This window comes from Struthio camelus, chromosome 3 (assembly GCF_040807025.1).
Source record: "Struthio camelus isolate bStrCam1 chromosome 3, bStrCam1.hap1, whole genome shotgun sequence".
Classification (NCBI taxonomy): Eukaryota; Metazoa; Chordata; class Aves; order Struthioniformes; family Struthionidae; genus Struthio; species Struthio camelus.
In genome coordinates this window covers 69,886,754-69,911,044 of record NC_090944.1, presented here as the reverse complement: position 1 = coordinate 69,911,044, position 24,291 = coordinate 69,886,754, and the positions used below count along the sequence as shown (strand labels likewise).

General features: G+C 38.4%; 1 protein-coding gene across 17 annotated transcripts in view; it reads left to right on the top strand.

Annotated features, from left to right (window-relative positions):
• Positions 1-24,291, top strand: part of PTPRK (protein tyrosine phosphatase receptor type K) — a 412,420-nt gene that overhangs the window by 79,471 nt on the left and 308,658 nt on the right. For all 17 annotated transcript variants that reach the window (XM_068938244.1, XM_068938243.1, XM_068938238.1 and 14 more), the window contains exon 2: positions 10,787-10,909. In XM_068938244.1, coding sequence (XP_068794345.1) covers positions 10,900-10,909 — 10 coding nt within the window. In that variant the 5' untranslated portion in view covers positions 10,787-10,899. The remainder of the gene's footprint in view (positions 1-10,786; positions 10,910-24,291) is intronic.

Here is a 24,291-nt window from a genome sequence, read left to right as displayed (position 1 = left end):
TATTCAGGACATAATTTCTTCTGATTTCTTTTCTGCTGATTTATGTTGTGGTCCTACTATTATTTTTTCTATCTCATTCTCATCCATTCAACGTAACATTCCTCCTTCCCTCCTTAATTTATTGTGTCTTGTTTTTGCCCTCTGAGGTAGTTAATCCCCAAAATAAAATCAAATAGTTATTACTTAATTTTGTTGAAGAAGGGGAAAACACATGGGAATATGCAATAGCATGTTCCAGACCAAAGACTGATTTAGCCCAGTATCTTTTCTTTAAATGCCAGTGACTAGAAGAAGAGTTTAACAGGGCAAATCTGTAGCTATGCTTTCCCAAAATACTGTCTCAGCTCCAATATGTGTCAAGTTGTCTTCTGGGCCAAAAGTACACTCAGGTAAGTCTCAGCTGATACCACTGATTCTCAACCTCCCCTTGATTCTCTGTAAACTTCAAGCAGTTATAGTATCCTGTGGCAGGGAGTACCACAGCTTAACATCACAGTGTTTAATCTTGATTCAGATACCCAACAGCTTAGTTTAAGTCCCTGTAATCTTTCTATAGAAAGAGGGTGGTTGATCTGCGTTCTCGTGGGTATGGCACTAAGCAGGCTTCTGTCGTATCTCCTCTGTTGTCTCCAGCTGGAAAGTCGTAGTCTATTAAATCATACTTAGTACTTTGAACATCTTATGATTATCCTTATTGGCTGTGCTCTAAGCCTTTTCTGTTTCTGCTATAACCCTTATGAGGAGGGAGATCAGAACCGCGCATTGTTGTGCAGGATCTGGCTGCTCAAGAGGTTTATATTTGTATCTTTCTTTCTGTAGAATTCCTAACTTTTGAATTGTCTTTTTGACTACTATTTAGCACCGAGCTGATGCTTTCATGAAAAATGTATTTTAGGCCTAAAATTCTACACCCAAATGCAATTTGGCATAGGCACTCAGAGCCTTTTATTGGTAGCCTATCAGTGCCTACCAAGACAGTTTTTAGCCATAGTTTTTCTTGTACTTAACTTTTATGCAACGTATAATATAAAGAGATGCCTTTTTATTTATATGTTGAAATTGTAAGATTGTGGAGATCATGTTTCTGTGTCCTCTTTATCGCACTTTGAGCATTATGGCATCAGGACATGGACAAATGGTTGGCTCCGAATTGCTGCTACTTAACTGCACAGTCTAGGATAGGATTCATCTAGCCTTTAGGCTTATCTATTATATTGTTTTACAAAGCCACTCCATAGAGAGTATTTGTCAGTTTAACTAGAGCGTTAACTGCAAAGGTGCTCTGTTCTTCTCAGATTTGGCGTTTAGTTTAGCAGTGCCCGTGTGTGTGAAGGTAATCATTTGATCTCAGTATTACAAGTTACCTTCTCTCTTATTCATTTGCCTGAGTTCTATCATTTACTGCTTGCATAATTCTTCATGTACCTTGATGTCATTTCTTGAAAGATCTCTTCTGAGAGGTTCTCGTCATCCTCCTTCTATGATTCTGAACTTACTCTATGACTGAATTCTTCAGTCCTCTCTCCTCCTTTTTGGACTTACCTCCTTCTGTGGCTTCAGAAATGATCTCTGTAATAGCTTATGTTGTTTTCAATATCAGAGCTTTGTCCATTTCCTTACATTTAATTGGATCTTCCTTTTTGCAGCATAGTCTTATCAAAACAGAATTATTCACTTTTTATTAAAAACATTATGCATAACCTGCATAAATACAGCTTTCCAGTAACTTTTTTTTTAAATGGTTATAATTTTCTACCTGAGTTTTCTGCTTTGTCTGGTCACATCTCCAAAACTCCTGTTTTTTCTTTTCTTCCCCAATGCTCACCCCATCCTTGTTTTCTTTTTTCTTAGATATTTATTGTCCTGTTACTGGCCTTTCTATCTGCCCAACGCTGTCAATGGCAGAAATGGGGAGTAATCTTCCCGTACTAGTGCTCACCTCCTTCTGTGGAATCCTCTGTTTCCTTTTTTGTCATATCCCATGAGAGGTCTTTGCTCTTGTATTCCTTGAACTCCTTTTATGATCTAGTGTATATAACTTACACACTCTTCCCCTTTTGCTCATTTGTTTGTCTTGCTTCTGCAGTGATGCTGAGTTAACTTGTGATAGTTTCTGCTTTCCTCAGATATGACTTTCCTGTGTTTGAGTGGCTGCTTCTGCTCTCTCACTGGAAACTCACATTTTCATCCATTGAACAAAATGTTGACACCTGTATCAGCTCTAGATACAAGATTTTTTTTTTTTTTTTTAGAACAAATCTTTAAATAACGTTTTTCTCTGTCACCTTATTTTAAGGTTATACTGTCAAAGTTTTAATAGGGTGGCTAGTGTAGTTAGGCTTGCTTTTTTCATTGGATAGCTGACATGAATAGTACAGCTAAAAATTTACCTGTGAACTTCTCTTTCTTCCAAGTCCTGGTTTCAACTTTTGTCTTGGAGAGCAGAATACAAAGTGAATCTGAAGAAAATTTTGTGATTTAATGTAATGGATGTAGGGCTGTCTTCATTTGGCACTCCTACTGAGTTTAATCGCATTCTTATCCATTAACTTTTAACGGTATATTGTGAGTACATTTAGGAGAAATGCTGGAGACTGCGACATCTACATAAGATTTTCTATAAGTAACCACTAATAGTGTCTTCAAGAAAGGAATTTTTTTCAGAAGTAGCACCATAAGACCACTTATCCATAAATAATCGAAGTGAATAATTTCATTTTGGACCTGTCAGTTGTCTTCCTTGAAGTCATAGAATTTGCTTGCTGGTGTTTTACTTACTCTCAGTAGAGTCATGAAAGTTATTTACTAATATAAAGTACCTGATGTTTTTTCTGCTTATTTATATTCAAATGATAAAACTGTTGTCACCAGTGCAACTGGTCAGAAGCCTGCTCAGTGCACAGCAGGAATACTAAAGCTTGCAGCCTATGAGCTGAAGTACCAAATGGCCTTGGTATTTTGCAGATGCTGACGCTTTTTCATAATTTCATGGAATTACGAGGATTTCTGAGTTTCTTCATAGTTTTAGGAATATCTTGTGAATCGAAACAGCTTGTCTTCAAAACTTCAGGTATATAAAGCGATCTGCATGTGCATGGCTAGGTGCTGTATGTTGCCTTGCCCGTGCTAGGTAAGGATGAAGAAAACATGAAAAAAAACATTGAATGGCTGTAACTCTCTCTAGTTAGCTGTTGTTGCCTCTCCACTAAAGAACGGAAAGCCTCCCTTTCCCTGGAGAATCGGAGGAAATTTAAGACAAATTTGTTTAGATTAGATTTTGCGTAACTTAGAGACTGAAGGAACAGATTGTTTGACAGAAACAAACTGATCTTGTCCCTTCTACAGCTCTTTCCTTTCTCCATCCTGTTCACTGCTGGTGAAGCATGGAAAGCTTTCCAGCTGCCTACCACTGCAAAGCATTTGATGTTAGAGATGAAGCCTTTCCTAGTCCCGCTAAATGCTGGCACTAATAGCGAGATCTTTTCCTGAAGATGGCAGAAAAGGATATGCTAGTGAGACATCCTGTGTTCTTTGTAATTTGTGCTTAATGATTTTCAAGTCTCTGTGTTTCCTTTCTAGAATAAGCTACTATATTTTATTAATCAGAAGTTAAATGTGGAATACAGATACAATATGAAAAAAGTATGCGTACATGGGGGCTCAGCTGATGACCTCTGATCATTTCTGTTGTTTATTTTAGTGATGATGCTGATCTGTGGCTATTCGGTGGGGAGGTTGGGTATATGTAATGGATTTTAATGTTGTAGTGATTTATTAGCATGTAGTGCTTTAGGAGTGTTTTCATGCACTTTAATTTCTGAAATGTTTAGTTTACAGGGATATTTAGATTATTCTGACTGTTCTAATGAAAACAACAAAAGCCTTACAATGAAAAATAAAATAACGCTAAGTTAGATGTAGTTGCACGTGTTCCTGATTAGCCTAACTTACGTTCCACTGATGTTTTTGGATGAGATCTGGAGTTCCTTATTCAAGTTAATAAGGTAAGGGGATGATTAAAACATACTGATAATGGGACCCAGGGTAGGAAATTTAAAAACAAAACCAATTTGCTGGTAATTGAGTTTACTTGATGTTTACTACTCTTACCTGTAATCAGTTATGTTTTGGATAATGAATTCTAGTAGATAAATATTGTTAGCATTTAGTATGATTTCTCTCTGCAGTGAAGGAGAACCTGTAGTTTCCCTTAAGGACTGCTATTTTCGTGGTAATATTTTAATTAAGTAGTGTCTCTGAACTTCTAACTTTTTAGCTACCCTAGGTTAATTTAACTTATTTCAGTGTTATATTTTAGTAGGTAGTATTGAGCATAAGTATTTTAGGATAAGTCATTATATTTTATTCTCAAGTAGCATTAATGGCAATTCATAGTATATTCTTATTAGGTATCTGAATGCTTTGCAATCAGGGTGCTTTAAAATAGTTGTAACGGAAGGAAATAATGTAATGCCTTTGGAAGATAAAGATACCTTGTGCTATGAGGCATGCTGTGATAGAGGCAGGTAAATTAATGTGGTAGGTGGGTGATTTTAAAAGCAGACCCTGTTCCTGGATGTATGTCTGACAAAAGACCTGATATAGCACTTTTATCCTCTGCAAGCCTCAAATTCACCAATCAGTATGAGGAGAAAAATTTTCTCGGGACTTTTATCTGGCACCCCAGCTAAACATAATTTTGTACTGGGTTCTTACCATGGAGCTATCTACTTTGATAGATTTAGAGCTAGTCATTATGCTTTTACAGCAGGTGGTAGAGAAAAATAAAAGCATGCTGTTGAATAAAAAGAGCAGATTGTTCCAACTAGTCATTTGAACTGGATGAGAAGAGAGTATTTCATTCTTGGTATGACACCTTCCTACATATGAGTCCCAAAGAAGCCATTGGTAACTGATTCCTTTATAAAGGAAAAGTTAGCATGGAGAAAGTTTGTTGCGTGACTGTAGTACAACTATTTTTTCATACTTAAATATTTTCCTGTCTTAGTGATCCACTTATTTTTAGTGGATGAATTTCTGGGTTTATAACCAGCTCTCTAAAATTTAGGAGCATGAATGAAATTTAAGATGCTACCAGTATATTTTGGATATTGCATAATACCAGAAGTAGTCAGATGCAATAACACTTCTCAGAAATAAACTATAAACATGTCTTGTTTCTACTACCCTTCTGTATATGCCATTTTATGGCAGAAAAAAATCCTTTACAATGCTGATTGATTTTAGAAATAGTCCTCATTTCTATAGCCTAGTTGCTTAAAAAAACAAATCAAGTGCTCCCATTTTCCCTCTCTGTCCCTATCCAACAGCAGAAGATGCAATTTTCTTTCATTGCTTTCTGCTATTAGTTTCTGCAACTTAGTGTCAGATCTTGGTGAGACTGTAGCTGGGAGTTCCAGTGGATCCATACTGTTACTACAGGAGACTTCATAATAAGGTCCTTGTTCCTTTCATTCCTTTTTCATTCCATCCAGTTTGTTATACTGAATTTTCTTGACTTTATTTTTAATATTCTTGAAGGTGTAACATCAGACAAAGTAACATATTCAGTCTCTGGACTTCAGAAAGTAAATGCTAGCCTTTCCCTTCCCCTAACTTGTGACACTTCCTTTTTTTTTTTTTTTTTTTTTTTTTTTGAAAAGATGATGTAAAACATGACCATTAAGTATTTGTTATTCTTCATCAGCCAGTTTTACCAAGTAGTATTTAATTTACCACTATCTAGTAGTTTTTTTGGCATTTGAAATTGTTTTAGTGCTGCTGTTTTTCTGAGTATATTTTAAAGGGCACTGGAATTGTTACAGTCTAATTAAATATGAAAACTAACTTGCAAAATTTTTAGGTGATATGTAGGAATGTAGCTTCTTTTACCTAGCGGTTAATAGATCTCCAATATAGCATCCGTATAATGTTATTCTGAATAACTTTCCCGGGTTTGTGAAATTGGTGTACAGAAGATATGCCACTAGCTGCTTCTATTCTAAATGGTAAAACTGGCATGAAGGTTTCTAGAAACCATATGACTGTAGTGAGAACCTTTGAGTTGTTAGATCGAGATGAGTAGTTCGAAATCTGAGTCAGTTTTTTTTCTTCGGAGCTGATGAGGTGGGAGGCCACAGTAAAGTTGTACTGGCCTTCCACTATTATCGATGGGAGTTCCTGATGCATGCTTGTCTTCCAGTCTGTAGCATATCCATATTTTAACCTGATGAAAAACTGGTTCAGCTCTTTTCTCCTACGTCCTTGCATACCAAGGCAGGAAAGATCAAAATCACAGAGCGATGTCAGGACTGAGTGTTGCTAGTAAAGAAATATCACAGTAACTTTTAAAAGAATGTAGTTTGTCTTTAAATTCAATTATCTTTTTATAGGTGAAGTGTAAACCTGACTGTATGATCTGTATTAAGTTTAGGTTAATCTTAAGGATTTTAAGATTAATTTTAAGATTAAATTTAGTTTAATCTTAATGACCTTGCCATTTAGTGGAGCTTTAATTTCTTTCTGTAGAGTTCAGTGTAGAATATTCATCTCTCTCTTCCTGTAATGAACCTTTAAGATTCTCTCCTTTATAAATGAAAATGGACGTGTACTCAGGAAATCTTTATGAGACTAGCATGATTTATCACATCTCTGTTAAAAGGATGTTGGAGTATGTGAGTCCTAGATGTTTTTAAGCTGAAGTTAGTAACACAGGGAAGCTTAAGGAAAAAGATATTAGAAACAGTGAATTGTTGATTTGCTTGGTTTCTGTGGAGTATAAATGTTTCCCAAATGCTTCCTCAAAACCTGAACGAATTTGAGCGACCCAAAATGCGGTTAGTGGTTTGCCTGCCCCCCCCCCCCCCAAAAAAAAAAAAAAGCGCAAAAGCAACCAGATTTAAAATCCCTTCCGTTTTACTAGATTATGAGACTGGTGACTCCAGTGCTGCTGTTAAGGTATTTGTTCCCGACAGACGAGCTGGTTTCCTTTCGCAAAGGTGTCAGCGCTTTCTTGCTGGCGGCTGCAGCCGCCCGAGGTGTGGCAAGGCATGGTGGAGGTCTCCTGAGGCTGCTCCTGCTCCCCGAGCAGAGCCAGTTCTTCTGCACCCTTCCTGCCCTACTGGCGGGAGTAGCACAGTGCTGCTGGCAGCATCACCTAAAGTGGAGAGGTGCTGGCTTCTAGCAACCCACAAGCCCCTGTCGGGCTGTTGTGGCAGCTGAGGTCGGCCCAGGCTGGTGTATTGCTTTGGTCCCCACTGCTGCCTTGACCTCGGGAGCGACGGTAGAAATCCAGGGGAGGCTCAAGTACTAAGTGTAGGCTTAGGTACTGCACAGTCCGAGGGCGTCTGAGTGTCGGTGCTGTGTGCCTTCCTGCCAGAAAGCTGCAGAGAGATGTACAAATAGGCGTGCGTAGAGTTGGTGATGTGTGGGGGTAGGTCCCCACAGATTTCAGCTGTAGGGTACTATTGAGGAAAAATTAATTACCGGCTGAACATCAGCTGAAGTAATGTGGTAGGTGGAGGTGACGGGACACTGGTTGGTAGCAAGGTACATTTGACTGAGTTGTTTTGGGGAAAGTTGCAATTGTTTGAGTTGGAGGCTTGTGTCACTTGTAGACTGTAAGCAGACTGTCTACAAAGAATTGGGTGGCAAAGAGCACATAAGCGTGGTTGATTTCAGTTGCTCAATCCCATTGGCAGCTACTGAGCATTCATCGAGCAAGTCCACTTTCTTCTTGGAACAATACTGCTATGTTATTTTGAATACTTGCCAAGGAACTGAATTAGGATGCTAAGAAGTCTTTATTTACAGTGTATTTTTTGTCAGATTTGGTTTTATGTTTGAATGGTTAAAGATTGATTTGTTTATAATGCATATGTATATAGTTTTGAATAAATGTCTGGGAACAAAATACCATTATTGCAGGTTTCATCCACCCATCATCTCTTGTCCTTGTGTTTTGCACATGGCATATTACATTAGCTTTATTGCTTAATATCCATAGTTACCGAAATAGCCTGCAGGCAATTGACTGTTAAAACGGAGAAGGGGAGATCCAAATTTGTTCATGCTTCAAATCATAAAAAGTAATCTGCAAAGGATTTGCAAATGCTTAGTCTGTCTCATGATGTTACATTGGATAAATGGCTACAGCACTGGTTTTTACTTTACTTGCCTTGAAAAGTCATGTATGTGTTGCTAAGAACAAGAGGTGTAGCTGATGAGGAGAACCACATTGGTTTAGAGCATTTCTCATAAAAGGTGCATTTTGTAGGAGGTTGATAGTCCACCTTGATCAAGTTTGTTTGTGTGTATGGCACATGCTGTGGCACTTGCTTGTTTTGTTGCTGCAGTGGGGGTGTGCTGCCCGGAACGTGGGATGGATTGCTTGTTGTGGATTAACAGGTTCGTTGTTGTTACTAATCAGAACTCTGATAACTAAAATTAATAGTGGGCACAAAGAGGAGCAATTAAGAACATTCATCTTCCAAATGAGTCTACAAGATCCATTGGTAGTTTAAATTTATATACTGAGGGCACTTAAACCATTAAAAAGGGTAATGGGTGCCCTGCAGGCCTCTGTTGCAAAGCTGTATGTCATTTTGGTGCTGTGACAGCAGACAGTGATAACTTCCCTTCAAGGGAAACTGCTATTCATTTATCAATTAAATGTCTAAGGAAATGTACATTTTTTGCTGTAGAACGATCATAGCGGTGTATTGCAAGTGAAATCAAAGAACAAGATTTATATTCTAAGCCTTTCTGGCTTTATCATGATGGATGTTAATTAGAAAAGTCTCCTGGTGGTAATAGGGCATTGCAGTTGGAACTTTTAAAGGTGTAGATGACTCTTTGGCATACAAATATTTCTCCTTTTGCGCTTTGCGGACTTTGACGGTGACACCGATGTAGCAATCAGCTTGGTACAGAACATGAAATGTTGATTCAATGAGTTGTTGATTTGCCTCTCTTGTCGCAGTCTAACACGTGAGAAGGTTTTGCTGAAGTGGAAATGGAGCCAAATGGGAAGTTTTGATATGTTTTAGTACAGGGAGTTAACAGGAGAGTTTAGAATATTTTATCCTCTTAGTGTTACCCTTACTAGCTAAAAACACTGGCTAACGTTCCTAGCAGTGTCCTAGAGTGAGTATCTGACAATGTTTTTGGAGAAGCAGAATTAGCTAAATCTTAGGCTGTTTTTTTCATTTATTCGATGAATACTTCAGTTTTACAGACCATCTCCACCTTACGTGAAATTTGAATGCTCATTTTGAGCAAGTAAAAATATTTTATGCTCAGTTTGAAATATGTGTCCAGTCCTTTCCTTATTCTCTGAGGACAGACTATAACTTTTCTTTGTCATCATCATCCTCACCCTTTCCCACCTCCGCCACGTTTTTCTCTTAGGTGCGGTGTGGGCTAGCAAGACCCTTTCAGGCACATGAGAGTGTTTTCTATTGCTGAAATGGGGTGACTCTTTTTACAGCTAAACTTGAATTTACCGTGATGTTTTGTTATTATTTGTTTTTGTCCCATATTCTATAGTTAAAAAAATCAGATGGATAATGAAGTTGAAACAAATACTCTTGCTCTTCTAGAAAGACTTCTGGCTTACTTCTTAATGACAGGAATTTTGCTTGTGACAGCAAGAGTAATCGGTTGGATTGTTGTGTCCAAACTACTGAGAACAAGGAGGAGAGGGTGCAAGAAATATTTCTCCCTATTTCCTACTACTAATAAAATAATTCTTAAGTTCTTATGTAACTTCTTTTCTGGATTACAAATACTGCCTAAATAAAGATGAATGTGCTATGTTTTCTCCGCTGTCTATGTTCGAACAGAAGGAGCAAACCCAAGGACAGTTTAGCATGAGTGCTGCAAAGTTGTATGCATGACATCTGTATTTTATTGTGTTTAGGCTGTACTTTTTCTTCCACCGGACTCTTGATTCCTTTGTTTCTTCTGTCTCCGTCGTTGATCTCTTCCTCTGATCATCATATTTTCTTCTCCCTTTTTTCCACACTACTTTTTTGCCTTGACTGGAAAATGTAATTAATTTACTGAATGAGGCACAGTAGATATTACTGTGTTACAAAGGATTTTTTTTTTAATTTTAACTCTTTAATCTTCATCTTTCTCCCTGTCACTTCTCCTCATAACTTTTGTTAAAAGGATGTTATGTCTATTGTTTATGTGACCCTGAAAAAGAGCTTTTAATTGATGTTCTGTTATGCTAGATTGATTTAATAAAGTAAGATCATCAAATTCATTCTGCAGTAATTATTTCATTTCTAAGTGATTTTAATTATATTGTCTGAGTGCTTTTCTTCTGGGCCCAGTCTTTATTCTCGTTGTCAGTGTTTGAACTGCCTATGCCTTCAGTGCATCAGGGTTGATTGAGCCACACTGTTTCTAGTCTACTCCATTTGTTTTTCTGTTTTTTCTCTTGGTCTAGGTAACCTGTTGCTTTTCGTTATGACAATGCTGGGCCAAGTTTCACGTAGGCCTCAGTGACTCAGTCTGTGATTTTGTGCTCTGACAGAAGGTGCTGTTGAGGGAGCTCAGGTGTGTGAAGCAGAGAGATTTTAGAAAGAGGAACATAGATGGATGAAGTGCTGGAAGATTTTAGCTTTGTGCTGACGAGCCTGTGAACTGGGCCATAGGCTCTGTAGGCTTCGTAGTAGTTGTTGTAGTGCCCAGGAGGAACACCTCTATTTGACTCTTAGAAGACCTTTGCCTTTAAATAGCTACGGAATTTGTAACTAACAACAAGTTTCTTTCCTAGGGGGATGTACGTTTGATGATGGTCCGGGACCTTGTGATTACCACCAAGACCTGTATGATGACTTCGACTGGGTACACGTCAGTGCTCAAGAGCCTCACTATTTGCCACCTGAGATGCCTCAAGGTGAGAAACTCCACCGATACTGAAGGAAAAAGTTTCTCTTTTAAGAAAACCTTGCTGTGTGTGGCATCAAGGCCATACTCTCTGATTTTTCACTTGCAACTTGATAATAGAGATAATAAGATTAAATAAAACTAGTAAATGGAATAGTAAATCTTGATAATTGAGAACCTTCTTAGGAAAAATTGCCCTTTAAAGAAAGGGAATTGGGAAGGGAGAAATGTAGTAGTAATTAGTTTTCTATTCTGTGTGGAATTTGTATTGACTCATAATGAAATTTTTACATCTTAAATGACAACTGATGTAGTGATTGAATCATCAAGGTATTTATAAAACAAATGAGAGAAAAAAGGTGAGAGAGAAAAAAGGTGACACAGGAAAAACCTATGCTGAACCACCCTGCACCCCAACTGCTTATCATCTGAAGGCAATCAGAAAAGCTTTGATTTATGGAAATATTGCCATTGTTAATTACTATTTAGGACAGGTAATGAATAACTGAAGAGGTACAGCCTACATGACCTTGTCTGCTCACCTTTGATGAACAGCTTAATCGGTGCTTCCCAGACAGCATGATATGCTGAGAAAATGAAAGCATTTGAAATTCAACTACATTTTCCAATTAATAGTACATTAAGTAATTAATCATGCAGAGGAGGAGAAAAGGTCATGGCTATTTTATTTGTATCTAAAAGGGTTTGTGGAGTGAGGTATGTGTGGGGAAGGAGTAGGAAATGTTGCCACACAGAAGCAACCTAACCTCTTTGCCATTTCTTCCCCTGCTTTTTATACATTATTGTGCATTATTAATGGTTGTTAGTTTGTATTATTTTGCTTTTTGACTACTAATTAGCAAGTTTCTCCCTACTTTGGTGTCACTGGTATGAGCGACTGTTACCATGCTCCATGTTTTGCAAGCTCCACGCTTTATTTAATGGGCTGCTTAGTGATTCAGGTTTGCATATGGAAGGATAAATTTGAGCCCTGAAGTATCTGTATTTCATGATGCTGATGGTCTTGTATTAAAGAATTCACAATAAGCCCTCCCCTAGGAAGGGAGAAATTGGTTACTTTTCAGGTTGTATTTTTCGGAGTGTGCATGTTTATTAAAATGATGTGGCTATTTTAATTACAGTGGAAGCACCATTTTGTAAAACTTTGGTATTCTTGGACTTCAGGCACACCTTATATAGAGGAATAGCAATTTGAGGAATTGTGTTTTGAATGAATCTAAATGGCAAGACAGCTTCTTATTGCATCTCCCAAATAACATACCTGTCATCCTTAGACAATTTTCAGCATGAAATGGCACAGTACTCTGACTTTGACACCTGATTTCTGTTCAGTTCTGCCGCAGCCCCGTTTCCTGGTGCTTGCTCTTTGTTTGGAGTGTGCTTTCCTCTCTCGAGTGTAGCATGTGGATTCTTCTGGAGGAAATTATTTTTTTTTTAAAATTTATATGTAAAAACGTAGTTGCTTAATCAAATTTAGCAGAGCAAATGGATGTTTAGGAGATATTCCAAAGCAAATGCAAAATAGGCTCATTTTTTTTAATTGAAATGCCACACTTTTTGAATTGCTGTTTAAAGCTTAATATTTGGTAGTTGAGATCCAGACTCAACGTCTCATCTGATGAGATGCCGTTAAGAAGTTTAGAGTCTTCAGACTCTGAAGATCCATGCTGTATCCAAATACTTAAGCTCTTCTGTGTTTGAAATAGCACAGTCCTCGATTTTAGATTAATTCTTGGAATGTAATGCAGTTCAGATATGAACACTGAATTCATTCAGTGAGCCGAAAGGAGTGGAGCAGCAGGAGTTTCGATCTAAAGCAGGAGGAAATACTAGGTGTCGTGGTCTGCCTTGCATTTTTCTAACATTGCGGACTCGAACTGACTGTTGTTGAAATTAGGCTAGAAAGCAGTCTACCACTCAGGAAGAAGTTATCCCAGTAGAATGAGATGTGGTAATGAAGGTATATGTAAAGTTAAACTATTATGGCTTTCACTTTGAAAAATCTCGTCATTCTAAGCTGTTAATACAAGTCAGGAATGTCTTATGGACAACTTTTTCCTGCGCGGTCTGAGAGCTGGAGGAGGGAAGAGGTACACAAGGAAAGCTGAGCAGTGCAGAATATGAAGCACTAGGTTAGGGACTGTTTTCTGTCTGCCTGCTCTTCTCAGGCTCTATAATCCTTCAGTCAGCAGCAAAGCTCCTTAATCCAAAAGCTGAAGTCCTCTTTGTGGATGTCCTTTGTAATGTTTACCGTAAAGCATCCCTCATCTTGAACGTCTCTTTGGAATCTTATACAATCTCTTGGCCTTGGTGTGAAGACTACGTATAGGCCTGTATAACTTTGTTCCAGAAGGATCACTGTTTTTACCAGTTTTTTAAAAAGTAATACCCTTATGCTGAGTGTGGAGCTTTCAGAGCTCTAACTTAATCAGATTCACTTGGAACCATTAGAGTCATAGAGGACCAAATTTCAAATGTCCATTTTCAGTCTTCAGTAGCTTCAGAAAGCCTTATTTCAAAAAAAAAAAAAAAAAAAAAAAAAGGGGGGGGGGGTTAAAAATGGAAAAGGGGAAAACCTTGATGAACAAGCTCATGTTTTTCTTTTGATTCAAGTGACTAGAGGGTTTTAACTCAATGTTTTGTTTTGGAGGAGGATGAATCATGGGAAATTTCAGACCTAAAGGCATATGTTTTGGAGTGTTATAAAAAACATGAAAACTGGTCACAATGGCAAGCATTTTTCAGCTTTAGAAATAGTCATCCTTAGTGGTAAGACTAGTATAATTACCTCTGAGTAATTAACCAACTTCAGAATTCCTTTTATATTGACCTACATTGTATTTTTCAAATTTAGAGCAAAGGCAAAAAATCTTATCTTCTGTGTTTTTTTTTTTTTTTTTTTTTTTCATTTCTCGGAAAAATAAATGCAGTGCTTGATGGTTAATTTAGAAATAAGAATGCTTAGATCAGGTGCTGGTAAATTGTTTGAACTACAACTTACATGATAAAACATTTGGATTATTTATTAAAGCCTTGGAAAGCACTCGATGTCCAACTTACAGTTTGTAAGGCCATATAAAAATGACTGTGCTAGATCAAGCTATAGGTCTGCTGTTTCTAAGAGTGGCTGTTACAAGTTGCAGAGGGAAGAATATAAAAGTCGGACAAATGACGGATGGTAATTACCTAGAACACCCTCCCAGTTTCCAGCTACTTGGCATTTAGGAATTTCTTCAACCAGAAACAGTCTGTGTCTTTAACATCCTCAATGAATGCATATTTTGCTCCTATCGATTTTGTCTTCTTTCATGTAGATTCTGTGAAGACCTCTAGTATCTGCCACATTCTGTACCAAAGAGCACATTTGCTGCATATCGTGCAAAGCAGCTCTTCATACTTGTTTTGAACCTGCCCATGCTATTTCTGTTTGATATGTGTTGGCCTCTCGTACTGTAACAGAAAGTGAACGAAGTTGATTGCTACTCACCTTCTCCATGCCATACAGTTTTCCTTTTTTGTTTTTAATAATTTTAAACAAAATATGGCCCCTTCTCCCATCGTATTGATTCTAGGTTGAATAGTTCAAGTCTATTTAGTTGTTTCTTATGTAGAAACTGTTCTGTAACTCTAAATTTGCAGTTTGTGTGGGGCAGGGTTGGTGACCAAGTGTTCTATTTTTGTAGACATGGTAACAAAAATGAATTCCAAGTTTTTGCCTGATATCTTTATTTGTGTGAAAAGAGACATCTGTAAGCTGAAGCAAACCCTTTAGAGCATGCATGTGATTTCAGGTGTAATTGATATACATTATACAATACAAGATAGAAAACAGAGAATGCTGTTAAGATGAAATCCAGTTTTGGATATGGAATTTTTCCTGTTATTTTAGGGGACTGTTCATTACATGTGGATAACTTTTGTTTTGTAGAAGACTTTCTAAATGAATAATAGTGCTCTCTCATTAGTATGTCTGTGTTTGAAGGGGTGATTTTTATCCACATTAATAATATATTTACTCTTTCTTTTACCCTTAGATAAAAGAATACAGTTTATTTACCCTATTTGATTTTCCCTGTAAAAGCAGCATTACTCTGAAGCTATGCAAGGTCAGGGCATGAGAGCCTGTAATGGGCTGCGTGATGGGGAGCCGCTTAATGAAGGACTTTTTTTAATGTAAGAGCTATTACCCTTCTGAATACAAGTCCAATTTGAAGACTGTCTAAATTGTAGTGGCCAACAGGAATATGCTGAAATGGACATCTTATTTCTGATCTTTCAGGTGGGTGATGTGCCTAGATTGGATATGTGCTAGTTTTTTTGTTTTAGTCTTCTAAAAATCCAAGGAAAATAAATTAACAGTAGTGGGAAAGTCCTCAGTTGTGCTTGATGTCTAGCATGAATAAAGGAGAAGAATACAGATTAAATCTCTAAAGAAGTACCTTAATGTTACGGTATGTTTCACAAATGCAAAATTTATTTTTTACGGTGAAGCGTATTGCTAAAATTAATTTTGACTTTGCAGAAATTACTCATGACTGTGCATGTTACCCGGTTTTAAAGAATAAAAGAAAATTCACTGCTGTTATTGGAAAAAAAGAATAACGAACCTAAAGTCCTGAACACTAAAACTTTGCAGGTTGTAGTTTAGGCTGATGTTCTGGGCTCTCTAGCTAAAAGCTGCACAGTTGGTTTAGAACTGAGGACACATGCTAGGAAAGGCAATGCAAGTGAGGGGAAGTGTGTTGATGAGTAATGTTAGGCCATACTTTCACAGTAACTTGGTTTATGCGGTTCTTGAGCAGAATGTCCCTGGCTGCTCGTTTCCCATTCCCGTATTCTGTCGTTTCCAGGGACGTTCTCATGTTGTTGCCTACTCTCTCAGCTGCTCTGATACACGGGTAGTAGTGTCAGAGAACTAGAGTGGGTCAAAAATAATAACCTCGAAGAAGAATGGAGTATTTAGCATGGGTCAGTTCATTGTGCAGCTGTAAAAGGAGTTGTTAAGCTGGTGCAGCCGATGAGGTGGCACAGGAACCAGTGATGTGGGTTCTGTAAACCTTTGAGGCTTGTGAAAGAAGTGCTCCTCAAAATTGCACCGTTAGATTTGCGTGCAGCTTTAATTTTCCCATACAAATAGCACTGAGATATTTCTTGTGCAGTGCAAGGTCAGTTGTGTGCTATTTAAGTTCTCCCTTTTACAGAAAGGAAAGAGCTTTTCTGTCACCTGTATGACCCAAAATGAGTTTCTGCCCAAGACCAATGTAAGTGTTTAAAAATTGTATAGATGAGAAAAGGGAGCCAAAAGGTCATGCAATTTGTGTTTTAAAACACATTTTGTATGAACAAAGCTCGGGAAGGAAAGCTGGATTAAGGAGATAATATAGATGAACCTTTCAGCTTTTCACTTCACTTAACTGAAATTTCTCCTGTAGAAGTGAAACTACCTTAAATTGTATATTGTATGGATGTGTATGGGTTAAGTAAGACAAATGTTAACTGTGAAACAGTGTTGGGGAAAGCTGGATATTTTTTGAGGCTGTTGAAAAAGAGATCTCTAGAAGTAGCAGGATAACATTAAGCAAGTTACAAATTACTAAACCCTTTCTTGGAGACACTGATCAACAAATGATGTGCTAACTTGCTATGTTGCGCTACAGAAGAGAGGGGTTCAAAGAGAATACTTTTGGGGAGAGAAGGTTGATTTGATTTTTTTTTTTGGTGTGTTTTTTTTTTTTTCAATAAATAGACTAAAAAAGTTTACCAGACCACTGAACAGTTGACTACTAACTTTCTGCGGTTTTACTTCTGTATGGCTTGCATTACCAGTCTAAAGGCAAAAGATCAGAGAAACGATGCAGAGAGATCTTTTTTTTTTTTTTTTTTTTTTTTGCGCTAATCCATGGATTGGCAAATGCAGTAGGAGAAGTTAGCCGTTTCAATTTAAAGTGATCATAGGAAGCTTATCTGGGTCGTCAAGCTATGAAGTAAATTGTAAACGCTTGGCTCTGCTTGGACTGTCAAGAAATTTTGGTTGCATCTCCTTTTACATTTCTTTATGTGATGGGGTAGGTTTGTTTTCTGTAAACTAAAAGAATTTTTTTCTTATTTACAAGCTTATTTACAAGTCTTTTCATATACTCCTTAGCCCCATAAATTAACTAATTTTTGTTTCCTCTTTGACTTATCAATATACTACAGAGTGAACTTTTTGATATACTTTCATTAAGCTTGAACAGAAAAATATTTTTTTATATTTTTCTTAAGAAATCATCCCTCTCAAGGTTACTGAATGTCTGCATTATTTGATCTTGAACAGAAAGAAGCCTTCCTTGTTAGTGCAGTGCAATTAATGTCTACCAAAAGAACACCTGCAAGCATCCTGATCCTATTTGCCTAGCTCAGTACAGTGTGTTGATCAATCTATTGACCAATTGCAAGGATTCCCTGTTGTTCTCAAGCACACTTAACTTAAAGTGGAGAGAGAAGTGGTGCAGAGAAGGCTTTATAGATAATGCAGAGTGTGGCAGTGCTTTTGTGCACTTAGGTAAGCCTTTCCCACCCCCAGAAATGTAGACATGGGATTAAAAATAAGGTTTTTATAGAAATGACTTTCACAAGTGGGTGAGGTATACAGGCTGTGTCTCGTTCATAGAAACAAATGAATTTATCCTATTTTCTTTGGCTATTAAAAGAAGGAACATTTTAAAGAAAGATTATTTGCTATATTTCACCTGCATGGCCAGCTGCTGTATCTGTTTGAATGTAGAGTGAAAGTTGGTTCATTGTATGGGTTTTTTTTTTCCTTTAAAGTTATAATATTTTTTGTTCAACCATGCCTCTTTGGCACAGTATGGATTACCAAAAAGCTTATTCGGTTTTGAATAATTTATCCTTTTACTTGCATGTACCTGTCAAATGAGTGTATTTACTGGAATCAGATATGTTTTAGAATCTGTTAGACTGTTACTTTGGGTAGATTGTAAGCACATGCCAATGGAAGCTATATAAAATGCTGCCTTCTGAGGGACTGTTCCTTCTCTTTCTCCTTTTCTCTTCTTTTTTTCCTTCAGTATTTGAATTGTATTAGTTTTGTTTGTTTCTTTCTCTGCGCTCGGAGTAATAAATTAAGATGAGAAATCTGTTTGCTACAGAGAGAGTTCTAAAGAAGTTGGTTAATCCTAGACAAATCTACCTTTACCAAAAGTTATCAAAATTATCACGGGCCAGTTGCTTTCATGACATTCGTAATAGTATTCTTGCTCTCGATGCAGGTTAGCCCCTTTCTGTCCTTCTAATATCAGTATTATGAGAGGTTCAAACAGTATTGCCCATTTCTGCAGCACTGTGGGGGGGAGGAAATGACTACTTCTTGTCAGCTCTTACCACTGTTACTCAGAAGCCCAGCGAGGTAAGTAAAGCTGTTTCTTTGGCTTACGTTCAATCAGCTGCTGCTTGGGGGAACTGTAAGAGGCATTTCCTGAAGCTGCTGTCCTGATAGCTTCGTGCAGGGTGAACAAAAAGCAAAATGGTCCTGTTCCAGCCTTTCAGAGTTAACGCGAAAGCATTTAGAATACTTCACTGTTAGCTTGGAAGGTCTTCCAGATTATTTCAGATATTTAGTGCCTAAAGCGTGCAAGGTGGGAAGCCCAAAGCATGACTGAGGAAGAGCACTTGTTTGACTTCTCACTACTTCTCTGCTTGGCCAGCCTTGGTTTTGAGTACTGTCTCTGCCTGCTGCTGTTGTGTCATTGTCCTACCATTGCTTTCTTTCTGAGCCTGTATATGTATACATTTTTCCTGAATGTACATTCCTGTATATACATTTTTTGTCTTGTCTTTAAATTTTTTGTCTATTTTGATGTGTAGTGGAGTGCCAGACCTGAGCTAACATGTGATGCTTCTCATGTGGCTTCATTTGGTTCAAAGCTTAGGCCAGCTCGCTCACTCCTGCCTGCAAAGCATGGTGTAAGCTTATCTGGTGATTTCGTACCTTCTCTGGTTGGCATACTTTGGCTGGACTCTTTAATGGAAAAGACAGAAAGAGGGCAAATACTGTATGTGAACTTATTTTGTGTTTACAAGGCCATTTCAATGTGCTGTAAGTCTAGGTGGCTACCTCCCTTCCCTTCTTTCTGCTGGTCATGTATTTCTGGCTGCTCCTGTTCATTGTTCTGCTATTACTGTAGGTTGACCTGAGTGAGAACCCTATTCCTCTTCTCCTCCCACCCACCCCAGTATAATTTTTAGCAGCCCAAATGAATATCAGATTCAAGTAACTGTGTAATGACAACCTCTACTGTAGGAGATGTGGAAGAAGCTAGGCCAGAGGTAGTAGATAGAAGTAAATCAATTTTACTGCTTGGAACAGAGAAAGTAAAAACAGGATCTGGGAACTATTTGGGAAAGAGTAAAGGAATAAACACCATGGTATATGAAAAAGAATAGGAAGAAAACAAGATGGATAAGGACCTACAATAAGAATGATTAACTTACGGTAGTTTATAGTAATGCAAGTTAACTGACATTGTTCAGCAGTAATCTTCAGAAATACCACACACAGGTAGAGGGGACCCTTTGCCTGGGTGCCTCCTGAGCTGAGGGGCTACTCCCCTTTCCCATGCTAACATCTCACTTTTGTTACATCAGTGAGGAAGCCGCTTGGAAGCGTAAGCAAAGCTGAGAACTGCTTTGAATTCACTGCAGAGTAAGGAACATTCACAACCCCACTTCTAACACAGGACTTGTTATGCTGCTGGAAACTAATGTCTGAATTGCCTGTGTACCCACAACCAGACCAGTGCTAACACAGGAGCGATAGAAGAAGTAATGCCTCTAACAAGCTTAACAAACGAGCAAGGCTAGATAAAATTCAGTAAGCCACATAATAGCAATGAAACAATGAGAAGCAATGCTTTTTCCTCCTCGCTTTTTCCATGCATACTATCTGAGATTTTACTGTCTGCTTAAATATTGATTTCTGAGCTCTAACCCTTTTGCAGCTCAGTAAGTAATTTATAGCCCTTTGTTGTGCTTTTGCTGCAAGTTGGTGCCGATGCAGCATTCGTTCATGTTTGTTAATGGTAACTAAAGCCACAGTAATAATGAAACTATGTTATTGTGCAGAACGGATTTTGAATAAACTGAGATTTGAATAAATTTTTCATAGGTCGTGGTGGACTAATGAAATAACTATTCAGGAGGTGGTGAGATTTTTAATTTGGGCGTTTTGATCATTAATTTGTATAGATACCTGTTCAAATTGCTGTTACCAAGCTAACTAAGATCAGTAAGGCTTATTTCATCTTTTTTTACCATGCTTACTAGTAATATTTTGTTCTCTTTCTCACCTTTATATATAGGTATTTTGAAAAGGCAAATCCCTCCTATTGGGGGTCACACAGACCTCATTTGCAAGTATGTAGGTTGCAAAGAGGCTGCTGCTTAGGTGGATTTGTTTGTGAAGGAACAGGGTTGTGTCAAGTATAGGAACAGATTCAGTTGCATGTTGGTTTGACTCATGTAATGTGTTTGTGGAATATATTGGATCTGAAAATCGCTTGATCATTAGCACGAGTGATGTTGATGCTTTAGATATAGTGACATCCAAAGCTACCTTCCTTTCTTCCCATCCCCTCCTGAACTGGAAAGTGTAAGTCCCTTTTCACTCTGTCTTAGCGCAGATTATGGAATGTTATTCAGAAATTATATCCATGCGGAACATGAGCCACTAGAAAAAATGTTACTTTTAAAAGGCAGTGCAGCTTTTCATTCCAAACTGTGGTTGCTTCTGTCCGAAGGTGGGTGGATTTTAATCAGATTTAAACTGTATTTTGAATTAGCAAGCAAGAAACCTTGAATTAGATCATACGTTTTTAACTTTGATTTGCATTTTACGTAGTTAGTGTCTATTTTGGAAAAGAAAGAAATAAATCTTAAATATATTTTTTGCCCTGTACCTTTCTAAAGGACTCTTGCCTCCTTCAAAAAGCCATTCTCCAGACCTGTCAGTTGTGTCACAGGATCAGGTGGCCTATGTACCAATAATTACTTGAACCTCCAGTAAGAGTGATATTTGAGTTTCGTAATGCACACAGAGAAGCTGAATTTTCCTGGGAAATATATGAAATCCCTAACGTTTTCTTTCCTAAGGAGGTATGACTGGAAGCATGTGTAGTAGATACTAGGTGCGTAGGCTTGTACTTGCTTCTGTCTGAAGAGAGAGGAGAGGTGTTTTACAGGGCAGCGCTTACATGTTTGGGGAAGTGATAAGCCCCTCTCTCCACCCTCTCTTTTCAGCTGGTTCACTTTTCATGCTTGCAGTTTCAGTTTGGCTTACTCCCATTTCAGTGCAAGAGCTTGAGCTCCATCTGATACCCATACAGCACATGTGCTGGTTTCCTTAGGGCCTGTTTCTGAAGCATGCCATCTTGTCTCCTTGAAGAAGAAGCCTGTATATATGTGCTGAGAGCTTTCTGTAGATATATTGGTAGTGGCCATGTTGCCTCAAGTTTGACGTTTCCCGAATGGGACAAACCTCTAACACTATTGCATCTGGGCATATGTCCCCTCATGTCCCACAGCTCATGATGCATGTTTCATGCTGAGGCCTTATGCTATAAATTTATCTCTCTGGTGGATGCAGAACATCTCTTTTATTATTTCTAATAGCTTGAACTGAAGAAAAAATGCATAGGGCAATAGTAAGCAGTCAGCAGAGGTCCAGAGGGGAGCTGGGCAACAAACCATACAGCGCGGATATGAGCCTCTGTGCTCTGGTGGATGCTATCCCTGGCTGGTACGGACGAAGCTAGTTGTCATCAATTCACTTGGAGGTTAAGGTTCACTTGTCACGCCACCTACGAAGGCAGGATAGATGCAGTGAGGCAGTATCAGGGCAAGAGTTTCTATGTATGTAGAAAGAACAGAAGTTCCTTGTAAGTCTTGAAATCTACAGGCCAACAGATTGCTTGTAGCAGAGTATGTGCATCAGCAGAAGAGTATACAGAAGACAAGTATCCTACCAGATAACTATGAAAACTCCAGTCTGCATTTTCACCGAACATTTTAAATCTGTGCTACCAAACTTGGAAAAAATGCTGAGTATCAGGACCTGACTTTGTCCAAGAAGGTAGAATTAAGAAATTCTTTGGACAAACAAAAGCACAAAGGCTAGATTCCTTTCCTCGTTTTCCATGTACTTCTGGTTTTGCCCTTTATTTCTTGAAAGGAAGATGCATTTGGTTCTTGTTTTGTTTCTGAGGAAGTATCTTTTAAAGTTCTCAGTCTATTCTACAGTTTAAAATCAGTTTCAGAAAAAAGGAATACAAGTCTTACAGGTATACTTACAATGCACAATGCAGGACTATCCAGAGACACTCTAGCTAATCCTGCGTTCCAAAAGGAGCACAGTCATCTCAGCTCTCTGCCTGCTATCAAGTTAGCTTGGGTGCATGCTGCCCTAGGGCTGTGGTACTGGTTTAGGGGCATGTGCATGGCACAGTGCTGGGAAGACGTGCTTGTTTTCATGCATCTAATTAGTGCATACATGTTCCACATAACCTAAATACTAATTACCAAGGGTTCCTTGAGTATTTTATCAGTGCTTCAATATTTCACAGTTTGAAAAAATAGCAAAACCAAATAAAAACTTCCTCTATTTCTTTTGTCTGGCTGAAGAGCAGCTGTCAGGATGTAAGAAGTGTTTATTGTATTTTGGATCAAACCGTTTTTAATTCCCTTGAGGGAGAAAACCTAGCCATATATAAACAGGAGTCAGACAAACTGTACTATTTTAGAGAAAGTCAAAAAACAGTATGAACTAAGATTTTTTTGGTTGTGCTTTTGTTTTTTTTTTCTTAACTACTTCCCATGAATGAGGAACGAGCAAGTGCATCACATTCAGACAGAAGAAACTGTCCTTCCCATTAGTTTTTCCTCTTTGATATAACTTATCTGCTAAACTAGCCTTTACCTTCCATCTATTTCTCCCACCGTGTGTGTGCTTGTGATGAATTTATGGATTGCTTTGAGATCTCAGTTGTGGACTTTCTTGAAAGAAAGAAAGAATCACAGAATGGCCAAGGTTGGGAGGGACCTCTGGAGATCATTTAGTCCAACCCCTCTGATCAAGCAGAGCCATCTAGAGCACATTGCCCAGGATCACGTCCAGATGGGTTTTGAATATCTCCAGGGAAGGAGACTCTACAACCTCTCTGGGCAACCTGGTCCAGCGCTCAGGCGCCCTCACAGGAAAGAAGTTTTTCCTCATGTTCAGACGGAACTGCCTGTGCTTCAGTTTGTGCCTGTTGTCTCTTCTCCTGACGCTGGGTGCCACGGAGAAAAGATTGGCCCCATCATCTTGACACCCTCCCTTCAGATACTTGTACACGTTGATCAGGTCCCTCCTCAGTCTTCTCTTCTCCAGGCTGAACAGGCCCAGCTCTCTCCTTCTCTCAGAAGGAAAAAATGCAACTGAATGACATCTACAGTGCCAGTACTGAGTTTCCCATGTTGCTTCCCGTGCTCTTTGTGTGAATTCTGTTGGTTACAGTGGCTTGGGAGCAAGTTGCTTTGGCAGCAGGTTTGCTGGTGGGCTTCTCTTATGGGTTTCCTCCTGCCTGTCAGGGACTACTCTGCTTTCCAGTTAGATTACAGCTGCAGGTAGATTTTAAGCTGATATCAATTTGCAATTAGTTTTCACTTTCACAGGTCACAGTGAGACACTCTAATACCTTACTGTTGCTGTTCTGCTCCCCTTCCTTCCCTTTCCTCCCCTCTCTTGATGCTTCAGCTAGCTTTCATAGCTGGCTTTACCCATCAGAGCTCACTGAGACCCAATATAACTCAGTATCCCAGACAAAATGCTGTTTTTCTGATTTCAGCTGGCTTAGCGAATTGAGTTGGCTCATGGAAAGGTCTGTCGAGCACCAGAGCCAGCAGCACAAGGGAATGAAGGAGCTGGGAGGAGGAAAGCCATAAAAAGGAGAGAGGCAGGGAGCCATTACATCATGCCACTTGTTTTTTAACAGCAGTTTATGTTTTCAGTTTCATGATAAATATAATCTAATTTCCACCCTCTAAGCCTAGACCTTTTCATTGCATGGTTCTGCCAATGCCCTTTTATGGGGTCTTATATGAAACCAAAAGATGGGTAGATGTTAATCTGATAGTCAAGGGATTCATGCATGTGTTGTCCGCAAATATACTATGCATTACTTGAAGAACCATGTAAATAGTTGAGCCAGGTATATATTCCAAAACTTTGAATGTACTGATAACTTGATGCAGAACGTTCTCCACTGGACTTCGTTAAATGCATTAGAAAGGTGAAGTGATCACGAGCTAAAAAGTGATGGTTACCTAGGAGAAGGT